Below are 14,439 nucleotides of genomic sequence, written 5' to 3' on the forward strand. Positions count from 1 at the left end.
GCAGGTGTGGAGCTGTTGGAGGGCAGCAGAGCCCTGCAGAGGGACCTGGCCAGGCTGCATGGGTGGGCAGAGGCCAATGGGATGAGACTGAACAAGGCCAAGTGCAGGGTTCTGCACTTTGGCCACAACAACCCCAAGCAGCACTACAGGCTGGGGCCAGAGTGGCTGAGAGCAGGCAGGCAGAGAGGGAGCTGGGGGTGCTGGCAGAGAGGAGCTGAAGAGGAGGCAGCAGTGCCCAGGTGGGCAGCAGAGCCAATGGCATCCTGGGCTGGCTCAGGAGCAGTGTGGGCAGCAGGACAAGGGAGGTTCTTGTGCCCCTGTGCTCAGCACTGCTCAGGCCACCCCTTGAGTGCTGTGTCCAGTTCTGAGCTTCTCAGTTGCAGAGAGCTGTTGAGGTGCTGGAAGGTGTTTGGAGAAGGGCAGCAAGGCTGGGGAGGGGCCTGGAGCAGAGCCCTGTGAGGAGAGGCTGAGGGAGCTGGGGGTGTGCAGCCTGCAGCAGAGGAGGCTCAGGGCAGAGCTCATTGCTGTCTGCAGCTCCCTGAAGGGAAGTTGCAGTAAGGTGGGGGTCAGGCTCTGCTCCCAGACAACTTGTGCCAGGATGAGAGGGCATGGCCTGAAGCTGTGCTGGGGGAGGGTTAGGCTGAATGTTAGGAAGCAGTTCCTGATGGAAAGGGGAATTAGACACTGGGATGGGCTGCCCAGGGAGGTGGTGGAGTTGCCATCCCTGGAGGTATTTAAGGAGAGCTTGGCTGTGGCACTCAGTGCCATGGTCTGGTAGATGTGGTGGTGTTAGGCCATAAGCTGGGCTGGGTGATCTCAGAGCTCCATTCCAGCCTCAATCATTCTGTATTATTACTTTGTTTATGATGTTCTATTAGAAGTATACATAAAACTTATAAATGCATTGGAAGGAAATGATCCATTCTTATCTGTCCCTCCAGTGTTACTGTAGGCTTAGTAAAAGGCCATGTTTAATGACCAGCAAGATCATTAAACAAGCAGTAATGAGATTTGCTTTTGAAGCAGAGCAGCTTAGAGATGTAATCAGCTAGAGAGAAGCCTGCAGTGTTGGGGGCTTGATTTTAGCTGAGAACTTTTTACCTCTGTTCCTGACATCAAGGAGCTTTTGCACATAAAATATTGACAGAACAAGAGGACACAGCCTCAAGCTGTGCCAGGGCAGGTTCAGGCTGGATGTTAGGAAGGAGTTCTTCCCAGCAAGAGTGATTGACATTGGAATGGGCTGCCCAGAGAGGTGGTGGAGTCCCCATCCCTGGAGGTGTTTAAAAGGAGGCTGGATGAGGCCCTTAGTGCCATGGTTTATCATGGAATCATTGTGCCTATTCAGGCACAAAATATGGAGATCACAGGATAGAAGTGGCAGACTAGCCCAAAATCAAACCAAGTAATTAGCATGGGATCCTCTAGCCAAAACTCTGCTGGCAGTGCTCTCAAAAAGCCAAGGCATTCATAGAATCATGTGAATCATAGAGTCAACCAGGTTGGAAGAGACCTCCAAGTTCAGCCAGTCCAACCTAGCCCCCAGCCCTGTCCAGTCAACCAGACCATGGCATTAAGTGCCCCAGCCAGGCTTGGCTTCAGGGACAGCAACTCCACCACCTCCCTGGGCAGCCCATTCCAATGCCAATCACTCTCTCTGACAACAACTTCCTAACAACATCCAGCCTAGACCTCCCCTGGCACAGCTTGGGACTGTGTCCCCTTGTTCTGTTGCTGCTTGCCTGGCAGCAGAGCCCAACCCCACCTGGCTACAGCCTCCCTTCAGGCAGCTGCAGCCAGCAATGAGCTCTGCCCTGAGCCTCCTCTTCTGCAGGCTGCACACCCCCAGCTCCCTCAGCCTCTTCTCACAGGGCTGTGCTCCAGGCCCCTCCCCAGCTTGTCACCAGTTTAGAAGGTGTTAGGTTGCACTCAATGATCTTCAAGGCCTTTACCAGCCTGGTTAATTCTGTGATTCTGTGAAAAGCACCACCCAAAAGCTTCATCTTCACCATGCTGCATGGAGAGCAAAAGCAGAAGGCACAATTCTCCACGCTCAGAACTGATCTCTTGGCTTTACACTCGAGGAAGTCCACAGGTGCAGGTGGTTGCCTAAGAAAAACTCTGATCCAAAGCCCAGTGAGGGAGGCTGGCTGAGGCTCTGGTGCTGCTTTCAGTGGGCTCCTGTCTCAGGTGCTGGCTTTACACTCGAGAATTTGGGCAGGACCTTAATGGCTCCTTTAGGTGACTCCTGTGGAATGACTCTTCCTAGCACTGCACTCAGTCCTGAGTTAGCTGGCAGACTCTTTCTGCTGCTTATCTTAGCACTCCTGTGTATGAGAAACAGGCCAAGTTCATGAGACCCCAGTTACACTGCAGACTGTGTTCACCTTCAGAGGTCCTGTACAGGGTTAACCCTCCAGGAGGAGTGACCTTGAGCCTGACTCTAGGTGGTCTTGACCCCTCCCCAGGGGTGGGTCTGAACACCACCGGGTAATTGATGGTTAGCCCCCTCCCCAGGGGTGGGTCTGAACATCACCAGGTGATGGTTAGCCCCCTCCCCCTTCCTCTCTAAAGAGCCATAAAAGCAGGAGGACCTCCTGTTCTCTCTCTCTTTTTGCTCCCTGCCTACCAACATCACCATCCTGTTCCTGGTCCTCCTTGTGTCACCACGTGGCCATCACCCACGAGGCAGACAAAGCCATCACCATCAAAATCAGGTTGTATTTACACATTCTGTAGTTGTTGTCCCTTCCCTACACCTCTGTAACTTCCCTACCTCAGTTACCTTCTCAATTCATTGTTAAACTTTTCTTCCTTTTAACTTCCACATCAGAGTGAGATTCATTTATTGGGGTGTGCTTACCTGTTCCTCTCTCTGCATCTAATTCCTTTCTTTGGGGAAAGAAGGGGGAAGAGGGAAGGGCTCTCTGTAAATTGTTATTGATAGAAACAGAATCACAGAATCATAGACTCAAGCAGGTTGGAAGAGAGCTCCAAGCTCATCCAGTCCAACCTAGCACCCAGCCCTGACCAACCAACCAGACCATGGCACTAAGTGCTCTATCCAGGCTTTACTTCAACACCTCCAGGCACAGTGATTCCACCACCTCCCTGGGCAGCCCATTCCAATGCCAATCACTCTCTCTGACAACAACTTCCTAACAACATCCAGCCTAGACCTGCCCTGGCACAACTTGAGGCTGTGTCCCCTTCTGTTGCCGCTTGCCTGGCAGAAGAGACCAACCCCCACTTGAGTCTCTGGGAATTTAAATTAGAACCAAGACAGGTCCCTTCTGAATGGACCTCTTAAACACCTCCTTCCCTGGAGGCTGGATGAGTCTCTGGCCAGGAAATTGAATGAAGCTTTATATTTACAGCTTAGCACAAGATACAAGCAGAGAGTTACAAGAGTTACAGCTATAGACAGAAACAGACGAGTTAAAGGTAATACAGGGTAGTGTTTCCCTGGCCATGGCAGGGGAGTTGGAGCTGGCTGATTCTTAGTATCATAGTATCATCAGGGTTGGAAGAGACCTCACAGATCATCAAGTCCAACCCTTTAGCACAGAGCTCAAGGCCAGACCATGGCACCAAGTGCCACGTCCAACCTTGCCTTAAAGTGCCCCAGGGACGGCAACTCCACCACCTCCCCGGGCAGCCCATTCCAGTGTCCAATGACTCTCTCAAAGGAACCACTCTCTTGTGGTCCTTTCCCAGCCCTGACTGATCCTGTGACTCTGTTCAATGCAGGAATTCCTCCATGGGACTGAAGGAAGCACAGAGCCAGGTCAGAGGCAGTCAGCTGCTTCGCTTACTTCAATGAATGTTTTGTCATCACTCTGCAAAGGAGGTAAGAGTTAGGCAATGAGTGCCTGTGTACGAGTTGAGGAGGCTAAGAAGCAAGCTTTGTGTCTTCCCAGATGGTTACATCACGAGGAGTTGGTTTGGGTTTTTTTTTGGGGGGGGGAGGGGGAGGTTTTGCCCTCTGTGAACCCTGGCAGTCGTATCACATTGCATGAACGTGATGGAATCAGATGTGCCTTGGGAGGGGAAGAGTAATCTGTGGTTCACAGAAGTAGGCCAATGCAATTAGTGCAGTGTTAAGCCTTGTAATGTCATGCAGCCAGTGCTGTCCTCCTGATTCCACCCACCCCAGCTTCAGTACCGTTAGCATTATGCCCATGTGTTACTTAACAACCAAAACCACCAAAGGCTTTCAAGAGAAGCCTTCTTAAAACATACTAAGCTGCTTCAATTGGTGAACAAGTACTGGATGATCTCACTGGGAAGCTCCCAGGCAGTCCTGAGCAGGAAGAGGGTCTGCACAGAGAAGAGCACACTCCCTGCTTACAGCCATGCCCTTCAACTTTTGGAGCTCTCCCCGAGAAATTGATCTCTCCACGTGTGATGGTTTGGGTGTTCCCTGCCCTCCCCCACACACACTTTGTGCAATCACCCAGACTAGGCTCAGCAGCTCTGGAAATGGAATGAAGCTGTATAGTTACAGCTTAGCATAGTGTACAAGCAGAGAGTTACAACAGTTGCAGCTATAGACAGGAATAGACAAGTTAAAGGTAAGGCAGAAACACAACAGCCCTGCCAGAAACCAGAGTCCCCAGGAGGGGCTCCCAACCACCCTGCCACCTTCTCCCACCCTTCAACCTTACCCAAGATCTTGCCTTATGTTCAAGGTAGTTTGGAGGGTCAGCCAGGGGGATCAGGAAGCAGATGGATTAGTCACACAGACAGCAGGTTAGGTTAGAGAGAGAGAGGTTCAGCCCAAAGCCCAGACAGAGACTGCCTTATCTATGTTTGTGTTCTTGTTCTTATCCATCTCAGCAAGCCTAGGAGTGCAGTAGACACCACCACTGTTTCCTTTTCACAGCCTGCAATCTAACCCTTCTCACCAAAACATTCTAGCTAGCTTCAAACCAGCACAGCACACTGCCCCCTGTGACTCATCACAAGGAGTCCTTCAGTCTCAAAATCACTTTTAAGTGAGTTGAGAACAACAGGAATCATAGAATCAGAGTTGGAAAGGACTACAAGGAGCAGCCAGTTCCAACCCCCCTGCCATGCCCAGGGACATCCTACCCTAGAGCAGGCTGCACACAGCCTCAGCCAGCCTGGCCTCAAACACCTCCAGCCATGGGGCCTCAACCACCTCCCTGGGCAACCCATGCCAGGCTCTCACCACTCTCATCACCAACAACTTCCTCCTCACCTCCACTCTGACTCTCCCCACCTCCAGCTTTGCTCCATTCCCCCCACTCCTGGCACTCCCTGACAGCCTCAAAAGTCCTTCCCCAGCTTTTTTGTAGCCTCCTTCAGATCCTGGAAGGCCACAAGAAGGTCCCCTGGGAGCCTCCTCTGCTCCAGCCTGCACAGCCCCAACTCTTTCAGTCTGTGCTCACAGCAGAGCTGCTGCAGCCCTCTGAGCATCCTCCTGGTCCTGCTCTGGACACACTCCAGCATCTCCACAGCCCTCTTGTGATGGGGACTCCAGAGCTGGATGCAGAACTGGAACAGACTACCCAGGGAGGTTGTGGGTCTCTCTTTCTCTGGAGACTTTCCAAACTCCAAATGGGTGCATTCCTGTGTGGCCTACCCTTGGTGATGCTGCTTTTGGCATGGGGAGGTTGGACTGGATGATCTCTGGAGGTCCCTTCCAACCTCTAATGTTCTGGAGGGGGGGTGATTATGGAGTGGCCTTTTTGTTGTGTGTGTGAGGGTTGTTTGCTTGTTTGTTTGTTTTGCTGTTGTCTCCCCCCCCCCCTTTCCCAAACCATTGCTGTAAGATCCTCTGCTCACAGAGTGAACAACACAAAAAGCATCCATGCCTAAGCCTTAGTTTTGGTGCAGTACAGTAGAGCTGTAGGTGAACTGGCAAGCACTTAAGTGGAATTTTTCATCCTGTCCTAAACCCAGAGCCCTCTGTACAGGAAAGCCATGAAGCTGATGGAGCTGGTCCAGAGGAGGGCCATGAGGGGTTGGAGCAGCTCTGCTATGAGGACAGGCTGAGGGAGCTGGGCTTGGTCAGCCTGGAGAAGAGAAGGCTCCAGAGGAGATCTAATAACAGCCTGCCAGTACCTGAAGGGGGCTACAGGAAGGCTGCAAAGAGACTGTGCACAAAGGCCTGCAGGGACACGATGAGGGCAGTGGCTTCAAACTGGAGCAGAGCAGATTGAGATTGGTTGTGAGGAACAAGTTCTGCACTGTAAGGATGGTGGAACACTGCAGCAGGTTGCCCAGGGAGGTGGTTGTGGCCCCATCCCCTGAGGGTACTGAAGGTGAGGCTGGAGAGGGCTGTGGGCAACTTGATCTAGTTGAGGCTGTCCCTGCTGACAGCAGAGGGGGTTGGACTGGATGACCTTGGGTGGTCCCTTGCAACTCAAATGATTGTGTGACCCTACTTGAGAGAAAGGACATCTCTCACTCAGTGAGACAACTACAGCTTCCAGGAGCATCACTCTATCAATCCAAAAGAACCCTTTAAAGACAGTTCTCTGTTACATGCTGATGATGCAAACACAAGTTTCAGAGGTCACTTCCAACCCAGCCCATTCTATGATTCTAGTTTGAAAGGAGCAAGGTGTTCCCCCCCAACTCCAGTATTGGACTTCCTAGCATTGATTGCTGCAGCTGGTGAATGCTGCAGAAATGTGCTGGCAAACCCTTGCAGTTGTTTCCAGATGGTGGAATTTACTCTGTCCCATAGCTGGCCTACACATAGAGCAGCATAGGTTGGGGATTGATCTGCTGGAGGGCAATGAAAGGGAAAAAGACCTGAGGGGTCCTCGTGGATAGGGGGTTGACCATGAGCCAGCAATGTGCTCTTGTGGCCAGGAGGGCCAAGGCCATCCTGGTGTGGATTAGAAGATGGAGAGGTTCTCCTGTGCCTCTACTCAGCCCTGGTGAGGCTGCATCTGGTATGTTGTGTCCGGATTTAGCCCCCCCCAGTTCAAGAAGGACCTCAGGAAACTGCTTGAAAGAGTCCAGTGCAGTGCTGCAAAGATCTTTAAGGGAATGGAACATCTTCCTTAGGAGGAGAGCCTGAGGGAGCTGGAGCTGTGCTGCTTGAAGAGAAGCCTGAGAGGTGGCCACATTCATGTTGATGAAGCTGTGCAGGATGGAGCCAGGCTCTGCTGGGTGATGCCCAGTGACAGGACAAGGGGTGATGGTGGAAGCTGAGGCAGAGAAAATTGCATGGAAACAGGATTTTTGTTTTCACTATGAGGGTGACAGAACCCTGGAAGAGGCTGCCCAGGGGGTTTGTGGAATCTCCCTCTCTGGAGATAGTCAAAACCCTCCTGTGTGATCTGAACTGGATGATCCTGCTGTGACAGAGGGGGTTGGACTGGATGAGCTTTGGAGGTCCCTTGCAGCCCCTGACATTCTGTGATTGTGTGAAGTTGTGTTCCCTATGGATTGATACACCAAAGCAGGTTGGAGGAAGTATCTGTGTGACTATGTATGTACATGAAGAAAGCCCTGTGGAAAATGCTGGATGAGGAATGAACTTGTTCAGCTGAAACACTGCATTAAAGGGTTCATATTGAGGAGGAGTTAACATCTGAGGTAGCTCATGGAACTGGTCACAGACACAGAGGGAAAGTCAGGCCACTCCTTGAGTGCTGTGTCCAGTTCTGGGCTCCTCCATTGCAGAGAGATGTTGAGGTGCTGGAAGGTGTTTAGAGAAGGGCAGCAAGGCTGGGGAGGGTCCTGGAGCAGAGCCCTGTGAGGAGAGGCTGAGGGAGCTGGGGGTGTGCAGCCTGCAGCAGAGGAGGCTCAGGGCAGAGCTCATTGCTGTCTGCAGCTCCCTGAAGGGAGGCTGTAGCCAGGTGGGGTTGGGCTCTTCTGCCAGGCAAGCAGCAATAGAAGAAGGGGACACAGTGTGAAGTTGTAGATGGGGAGGTCTGTGCTGAGTGTTAGGAGGAAGTTCCTGTCAGAGAGAGTGATTGGCATTGGAATGGGCTGCCCAGGGAGGTGGTGGAGTGGCTGTGCCTGGAGGTGTTGAAGCCAAGCCTGGCTGGGGCACTTAGTGCCATGGTCTGGTTGGTTGGGCAGGGCTGGGTGCTAGGTTGGACTGGCTGAGCTTGGAGCCTAGACCTTCATCCCAGCAGCCTCCATCACCAGACCAGAGCCTCAAGCACCACATCCACTCTGGTTTTAAACACCTCCAGGGATGGTGACTCCACCACCTCCCTGGGCAGCCTGTGCCAGTGCCTGACCACCTGCTCAGCAAAGAACTTCCTCCCAACAGCCAACCTAAACCTGCCCTGATGCAACTTGAGGCCATTTCCTCTTGTCCTGTCATTAGTAACTGGGGAGAAGAGACCAGCTCCAGCCTCACCACAACCTCCTTTCAGGTAGCTGTAGAGGGCAATAAGGTCCCCTCTCAGCCTCCTCTTCTCCAGACTGAACACCCCCAGCTCCCTCAGCTGCTCCTCCCAGGCCATGTTTGCCAGACCTCTCCCCAGCCTCCCTGGTGAAGGTCTGTGTCTGCAGTGGAAGCTGGAGAGAGCTCTTTCCAACCTGAAATGGGTCTGCTACCTTCTGACAGAGCTCAGGAGCTGCAAGGGCAATGCATGAAGCAGAGCAGTGCTCTGGCATCAAAGCACAGTCAGAGTTTAGCTGGGAGTGTCTGTATGAGGGTGTGAGTGTGTGAAAACAAGCCACAGCTGCTTCACCTGCACAAGCACATGAGCTGATTGAGCCACTCTGTGGCCTGTGAATGTGTTTGCATTCTTCAGGTGAAGAAACAAAAGAGGTAAAAACCGTGGGCTTGTGTCCTCTCAGTTTAGCATAGTCTGTGCTGTCTCATCAGGTTTGTTTCACAGAGCTCCTAGTCCTAGGCAGAGAACCCAAGCAAACAGAGGATGCAAGAATTGTCTCTTTCAGCACAAGGAGTTGCTGGAAAGAGGATTTGTGCTTGGTATAGCTTCAGCTCCAGACGTTTCAGCTGGCTGCAGATGCTGCATGTTTGTTCCGTTGCTGTGGCTGTCTTTGACCTCATTTCCTCATGATCTATCAGCTGGAGACTAATCAATAGGAACTGCTTGCAGTTACTTAGACCCAGTGAAAGCTACAGAGAGTGCAAAACTTGGTGTTCTCTGCACAGGAACAAAGCAGTTAGAGATGTGTGCATTGCTGCAGGTGATTGTGTTAATGTTGGAGTCATTTAGGTTGGGAGAGACCTCCAAGATCATCCAGTCCAACCTAGCCCCCAGCCCTGTCCAATTAATGTTAGTCATTTGAATTGGAAGGGACCTCTTAGATCTTCAGTCCCAGGCCACCTGCTCAGGCAGATGCCTGTTACTACAGCCTCTTACTCAGGACCACGTCTCTAGAACATTCCAGAGGTTACATTCAGTTACTTAGACCCAGTGAAAGCTACAGACAGTGCAAAACTTGGTGATCTATGCACAGGAACAAAGCAGTGTGCATTGCTGCAGGTGATTGTGTTAATGTTGGAGTCGTTTAGGTTGGGAGAGACCTCCAAGATCACCCAGTCCAACCTAGCACCCAGCCCTATTCAGTTAATATTAGAGTCATTTAGGTTAGATCCTCAGTCCTAGACCTCCTGCTCTAGCAGATGCCTGTTACTACAGCCTGTTACTCAGGACTGTGTCCAACTGGGTTTTAATATCTCTAGAACATCCCTGAGCTGCTTGTTCCTGACTTGGACAACCTTCACAGAAAAAAGAAACTCCAATCTCCCTGCAGGGAGGCTGTAGCCAGGTGGGGTTGGGCTCTTCTGCCAGGCAAGCAGCAACAGAAGAAGGGGACACAGTGTGAAGTTGTGCCAGGGTAGGTCTAGGCTGGATGTTAGGAGGAAGTTGTTGTCAGAGAGAGTGATTGGCATTGGAATGGGCTGCCCAGGGAGGTGGTGGAGTGGCTGTGCCTGGAGGTGTTATGCCAAGCCTGGCTGGGGCACTTAGTGCCATGGTCTGGTTGGTTGGGCAGGGCTGGGTGCTAGGTTGGACTGGCTGAGCTTGGAGCTCTCTTCCAACCTGCTTGATTCACATGATTCTAAGTATTCAGACAGACTTGAATCATAGAATCAAGCAGGTTGGAAGAGACCTCCAAGATCATCCAGTCCAACCTAGCACCCAGCCCTATCCAGTCAACCAGACCATGGCACTAAGTGCCTCATCCAGGCTTTTCTTGAAGACCCCCAGGGACGGTGCCTCCACCACCTCCCTGGGCAGCCCATTCCAATGCCAATCACTCTCTCTGTGAAGAACTTCTTCCTAATATCCAGTCTAGACCTACCCTGGCACAACTTGAGACTGTGTCCCCTTATTCTATTGCTGGTTGCCTGGGAGAGGCCATATTCTCCAGTGCTTCCTAACTAGCATTCCCTACACTTGTAACATGGAATTTTTGCTGCCCTGACACTCTGAGAGCCTGTGGGGTGGAGGTAGGGATCCACTCGACAGGCCAGGGATAGAATGCCAGACCCTGGAGAGCTGGAATGCAGGCCATGTGTGAGATGTGCAATGTTTCACAGAGTCCCACAATGTTAGAGGTTGGAAGGCACCTGTAGAGGTCATACAGTCCAACACCCCTGCCACAAGCAGGTTCACCCAGGGTAGTCCACACAGGGATGGATCCATGTGGGTTTGGAAAGTCTCCAGAGAAGGAAACTCCACAACCTCTCTGGGCAGCCTGCTCCAGGGCTCACCCTACCTCTTGTCCTATGGCAGGGCACAAGTGAGCAGAGGCTGTCCCTGTGCCTTCCTTCCTGGCTCTCAGCTCTTGATGGACATTGCTCAGATCCCCTCTCAGCCTTCTCCTCTGCAGAGTAAGCAGCCCCAGGGCTCTCAGCCTTTCCTCCTCAGGCAGTGCTGCAGTCCCTTCAGCATCCTTGTAGCCCTCTCTTGGACTCTCTCCAGCATCTTTATAGCCCTCTTCACTGGAAAGAAGTTTCTCCTCAGGTTGAGCTGAAACCTTCTCTGTTCCAGTTTGTATCCATTGCTCCTTGGCTTATTGCAGAGCACCACCAAAAAGAGCTTGGCCCCCTCCACTTGACACCCACCTCTCAGATGTTGATGGGCATTGCTCAGATCCCCTCTCAGCCTTCTCTTCTCCAGACTGGACAGCCCCAGGGCTCTCAGGCTCTCTGTAGGGGAGATGCTCAAGGCCCCCAGGCATCCTCGTGGCTCTCTGTTGGGCTCTCTCCAGCAGATCTCTGTCTCTCGTGAATCAGGGAGCCCACAACCAGGCACAGTACTGCTGATGTGGTCTCAGCAGGGCACAGCAGAGTTTCCTCTGAAGGCAGGTTCCCTAGCAGCAATCAAGCTGGAGTTCATCCCATTCCTCCCACTCACAGGACGTGATCCTTCTCGTGTGACCTCAACCTCCACTCACAGGACTTTTGTTAGCCAAACCAATGTGATTTAGAGACAGCTCTGGAGCAGCCAAGGAGTGCAGGCAGGTGAAGCTGTTAGGGCTCTGCCCCAGGAAAGGCTGAAAACTTTCCCCCCTTGATCCACGTTAAAGACCTCCTACCGACAAAGGGGGAAAGGACTTTTTACTACCTTGTCAGTCATTTGAGGTGCAATCACAGGAACACAGACTGTTAGAGGTTGGAAGGGACCTCCACAGGTCATCCAGTCCAACCCTCCTGCCAAAAGCAGCATCACACAGGGAATGCATCCAGCTGGGGCTGGAAAGTCTCCAGAGAAGGAGACTCCACAAGTCCCCTGGGCAGCCTGCTCCAGGGCTCTGTCACCCTCACTGCAAAGAAGTTTCTTCTCCTCATGTTGAGCTGAAACCTCTGTGATGATCCTTCTCTGTAATGATCCTTCTCGTGTGACCTCAGCCTCCACTCACAGGACTTTTGTTAGCCAAACCAATGTGATTTAGAGTCTCAGCTAAGGAGTGCAGGCAGGTGAAGCTGTTAGGGCTCTGTCCCAGCAAAGCAGAACAGGAGTGAAGCTTTAGGAAGTGTCTTTGTGAAAGGATCACCTTCCAGAAACAGATGGAAAGGAGACCCTGGGAGCAGGCACAGAGGTGTGGAATGTGGACTCTGTGCCTCTGTGATAGCCACAGGGCAGTGCCTGAGGGTAAGGTACTGCAGGCTGCTGCGAGGGTAATGTTTTCCCCTTGGATGCTTCTGTTCTGGATGCCTCTGAGTTCCCTGAGAACCCTCTGGTCACCTGGAATTCCAGACATTGCTAAGCACTTGCCAAAGCAAAGGCAGGTCTGTAGGGCTGACCACATGGCCTGGCAGCAGATGTCCTGCCTGAGAAGGGCACTGGGCTGCCTTTGTGGGTGTCCCAGGCGTGCCCTGTTACACAGCCAGGGGGTTAGGACTCCTGGAGTGTGCTCCCATGGCTAATGCAGCTGCCTGGGATGCGTGAAAGGAAACAACCACATGGGAGAACACCAGAACTGACTCTCAACTAACAGCACAAAGCAGTTGTTCTGCAGTCAGCAAACGATTCCACACCTGCCTTTTGCAAGCCCTGCTGTGCATCCTTGGAAAGGATGAGTGGGAGGCAGTTTCCTGGTGGGATGCAGTAGTGTCTGTGACTGTATGGACAAGGCTTGGGTTGAGAAGAGCTGCAGGACAGGTTGTGTGTGATTACTGATACCTGAAACAGAGAGCAGCCTGACACAAATGTCATCCTGCCACTGCCACAGGCTATTTGTCACTCACAGAAGAAGAGAACACAACAAATTATCTCTTATAAGCTTAAAGGGTATAAACTGCACTATGCAACTTAAATCAAAGGCTTCATTGGGGGGTAAGGCAAATTACTCCTTGAATGTGTGCAAGTCAGCTGGGACAGAAGTGAAGATAAAAGCAGACATAGCAAATTTCCAGCTGCTGCACACACACTGCAATGAGTATCTGCAGTAGAGCAGATTGGTTTGTTTCATTTTGGGTTGGTTCCCCACCACCACCAAGGGTTAATGTTCAGCAAATTCTTGGTCTTACTGCTGAGGTTATAGTCTTGCTTATCTGAAGTGAATGTTTGTAGTTATATATTCATGGAGATGCACCTTGAACTCTAAGGTGTCATGAAAAGAGGAGGCTCCAGGGAGACCTGACAGCAGCCTGCCAGCTCCTGAATGGGGCTACAGGAAGGCTGCAGAGAGACTGTGCACAAAGGCCTGCAGGAGAGCAATGGCTTCAAACTAGAGCAGAGCAGATTGAGATTAGAACCATAGAATCATAGGAAGAGTCAGGGTTGGAAGGGACCACAAGGAGCAGCCAGTTCCAACCCCCCTGCCATGCCCAGGGACACCCTACCCTAGAGCAGGCTGCACACAGCCTCAGCCAGCCTGGCCTGAAACACCTCCAGCCATGGGGCCTCAACCACCTCCCTGGGCAACCCATGCCAGCCTCTCACCACTCTCATCACCAACAACTTCCTCCTCACCTCCAGGCTGACTCTCCCCACCTCCAGCTTTCCTCCATTCCTCCCAGTCCTGGCACTCCCTGACAGCCTCAAAAGTCCCTCCCCAGCTTTTTTGTAGCCCCCTTCAGATCCTGGAAGGCCACAAGAAGGTCACCTGGGAGCCTCCTCTGCTCCAGCCTGCACAGCCCCAACTCTTTCAGTCTGTGCTCACAGCAGAGCTGCTGCAGCCTCTCAGCATCCTCCTGGCCCTGCTCTGGACACTCTCCAGCATCTCCACATCCCTCTTGTCCCAGGGGCTCCAGAACTGGATGCAGTACTCCAGGTGGGATCTCAGCACCTGGAGTGGTGAGAACACTCAATACCTTGAGTGCCTCCTGTCCCTTGCATACCCATGTGGTGTCTTTCATAAATGAGACATGAAATGTAGGCAGTGAAGCAAAGAATTGACTTTTTTATAATGAAGCATGAGATCAATTAGACTTTGAAATAGACTTGGGGGAGGCTGGTGCCTGATCTGATTAAGATCAATGTAATTTGTGGGGCCAGAGGGTTGGAGCAGCTCTGCTGTGAGCACAGACTGAAAGAGTTGGGGCTGTGCAGTCTGGAGAAGAGGTGGCTCCCAGGTGACCTCATTGTGGCCTTCCAGGATCTGAAGTGGGCTACAAAAGAGCTGGGGAGGGACTTTTTAGGCTGTGAGGGGCTAGAACTGGATGATTCTTGAGGTCTCTTCCAACCTAAGCCACTCTAGAACTCTATAATGAAGGGACCTTCAGAGCTGGCACTTAGGAGTGGTCACTGAGGCAGTGCCTGCCAGGACCAAGCTGAAGAAGGTCACCTTTACACTTGCTACCATCACTACATCCTGCAAAGTGCCATGGCTGTAACATAGCAGTGCTCTTGCCTTGCCCAGAGCACGCAGAGCCCATCTCAGCCTGCCACTGGGGACTGTCAGAGCTGTGATAGATGCTGTGGTGGATCCCCTGGAGCTGGCACTTAACAGGGCAGAGCATTTTCTGCTAAGTGTTCAGGGCTGGGACACAGGGGCAGTGGCATGGCTGTTTCCTAA

General features: G+C 52.1%; 1 protein-coding gene across 2 annotated transcripts in view; it reads left to right on the forward strand.

Annotated features, from left to right (window-relative positions):
• Positions 1-2,629: 2,629 nt before the first annotated feature.
• LOC135178408 (melanopsin-like) overlaps positions 2,630-14,439 on the forward strand; it is a 54,861-nt gene continuing 43,051 nt past the window's right edge. For both annotated transcript variants that reach the window (XM_064149362.1, XM_064149363.1), the window contains exons 1-2: positions 2,630-2,717; positions 3,751-3,850. In XM_064149362.1, coding sequence (XP_064005432.1) covers positions 3,824-3,850 — 27 coding nt within the window. In that variant the 5' untranslated portion in view covers positions 2,630-2,717; positions 3,751-3,823. The remainder of the gene's footprint in view (positions 2,718-3,750; positions 3,851-14,439) is intronic.

Source organism: Pogoniulus pusillus, chromosome 9 (genome assembly GCF_015220805.1).
Source record: "Pogoniulus pusillus isolate bPogPus1 chromosome 9, bPogPus1.pri, whole genome shotgun sequence".
NCBI lineage: Eukaryota > Metazoa > Chordata > Aves > Piciformes > Lybiidae > Pogoniulus > Pogoniulus pusillus.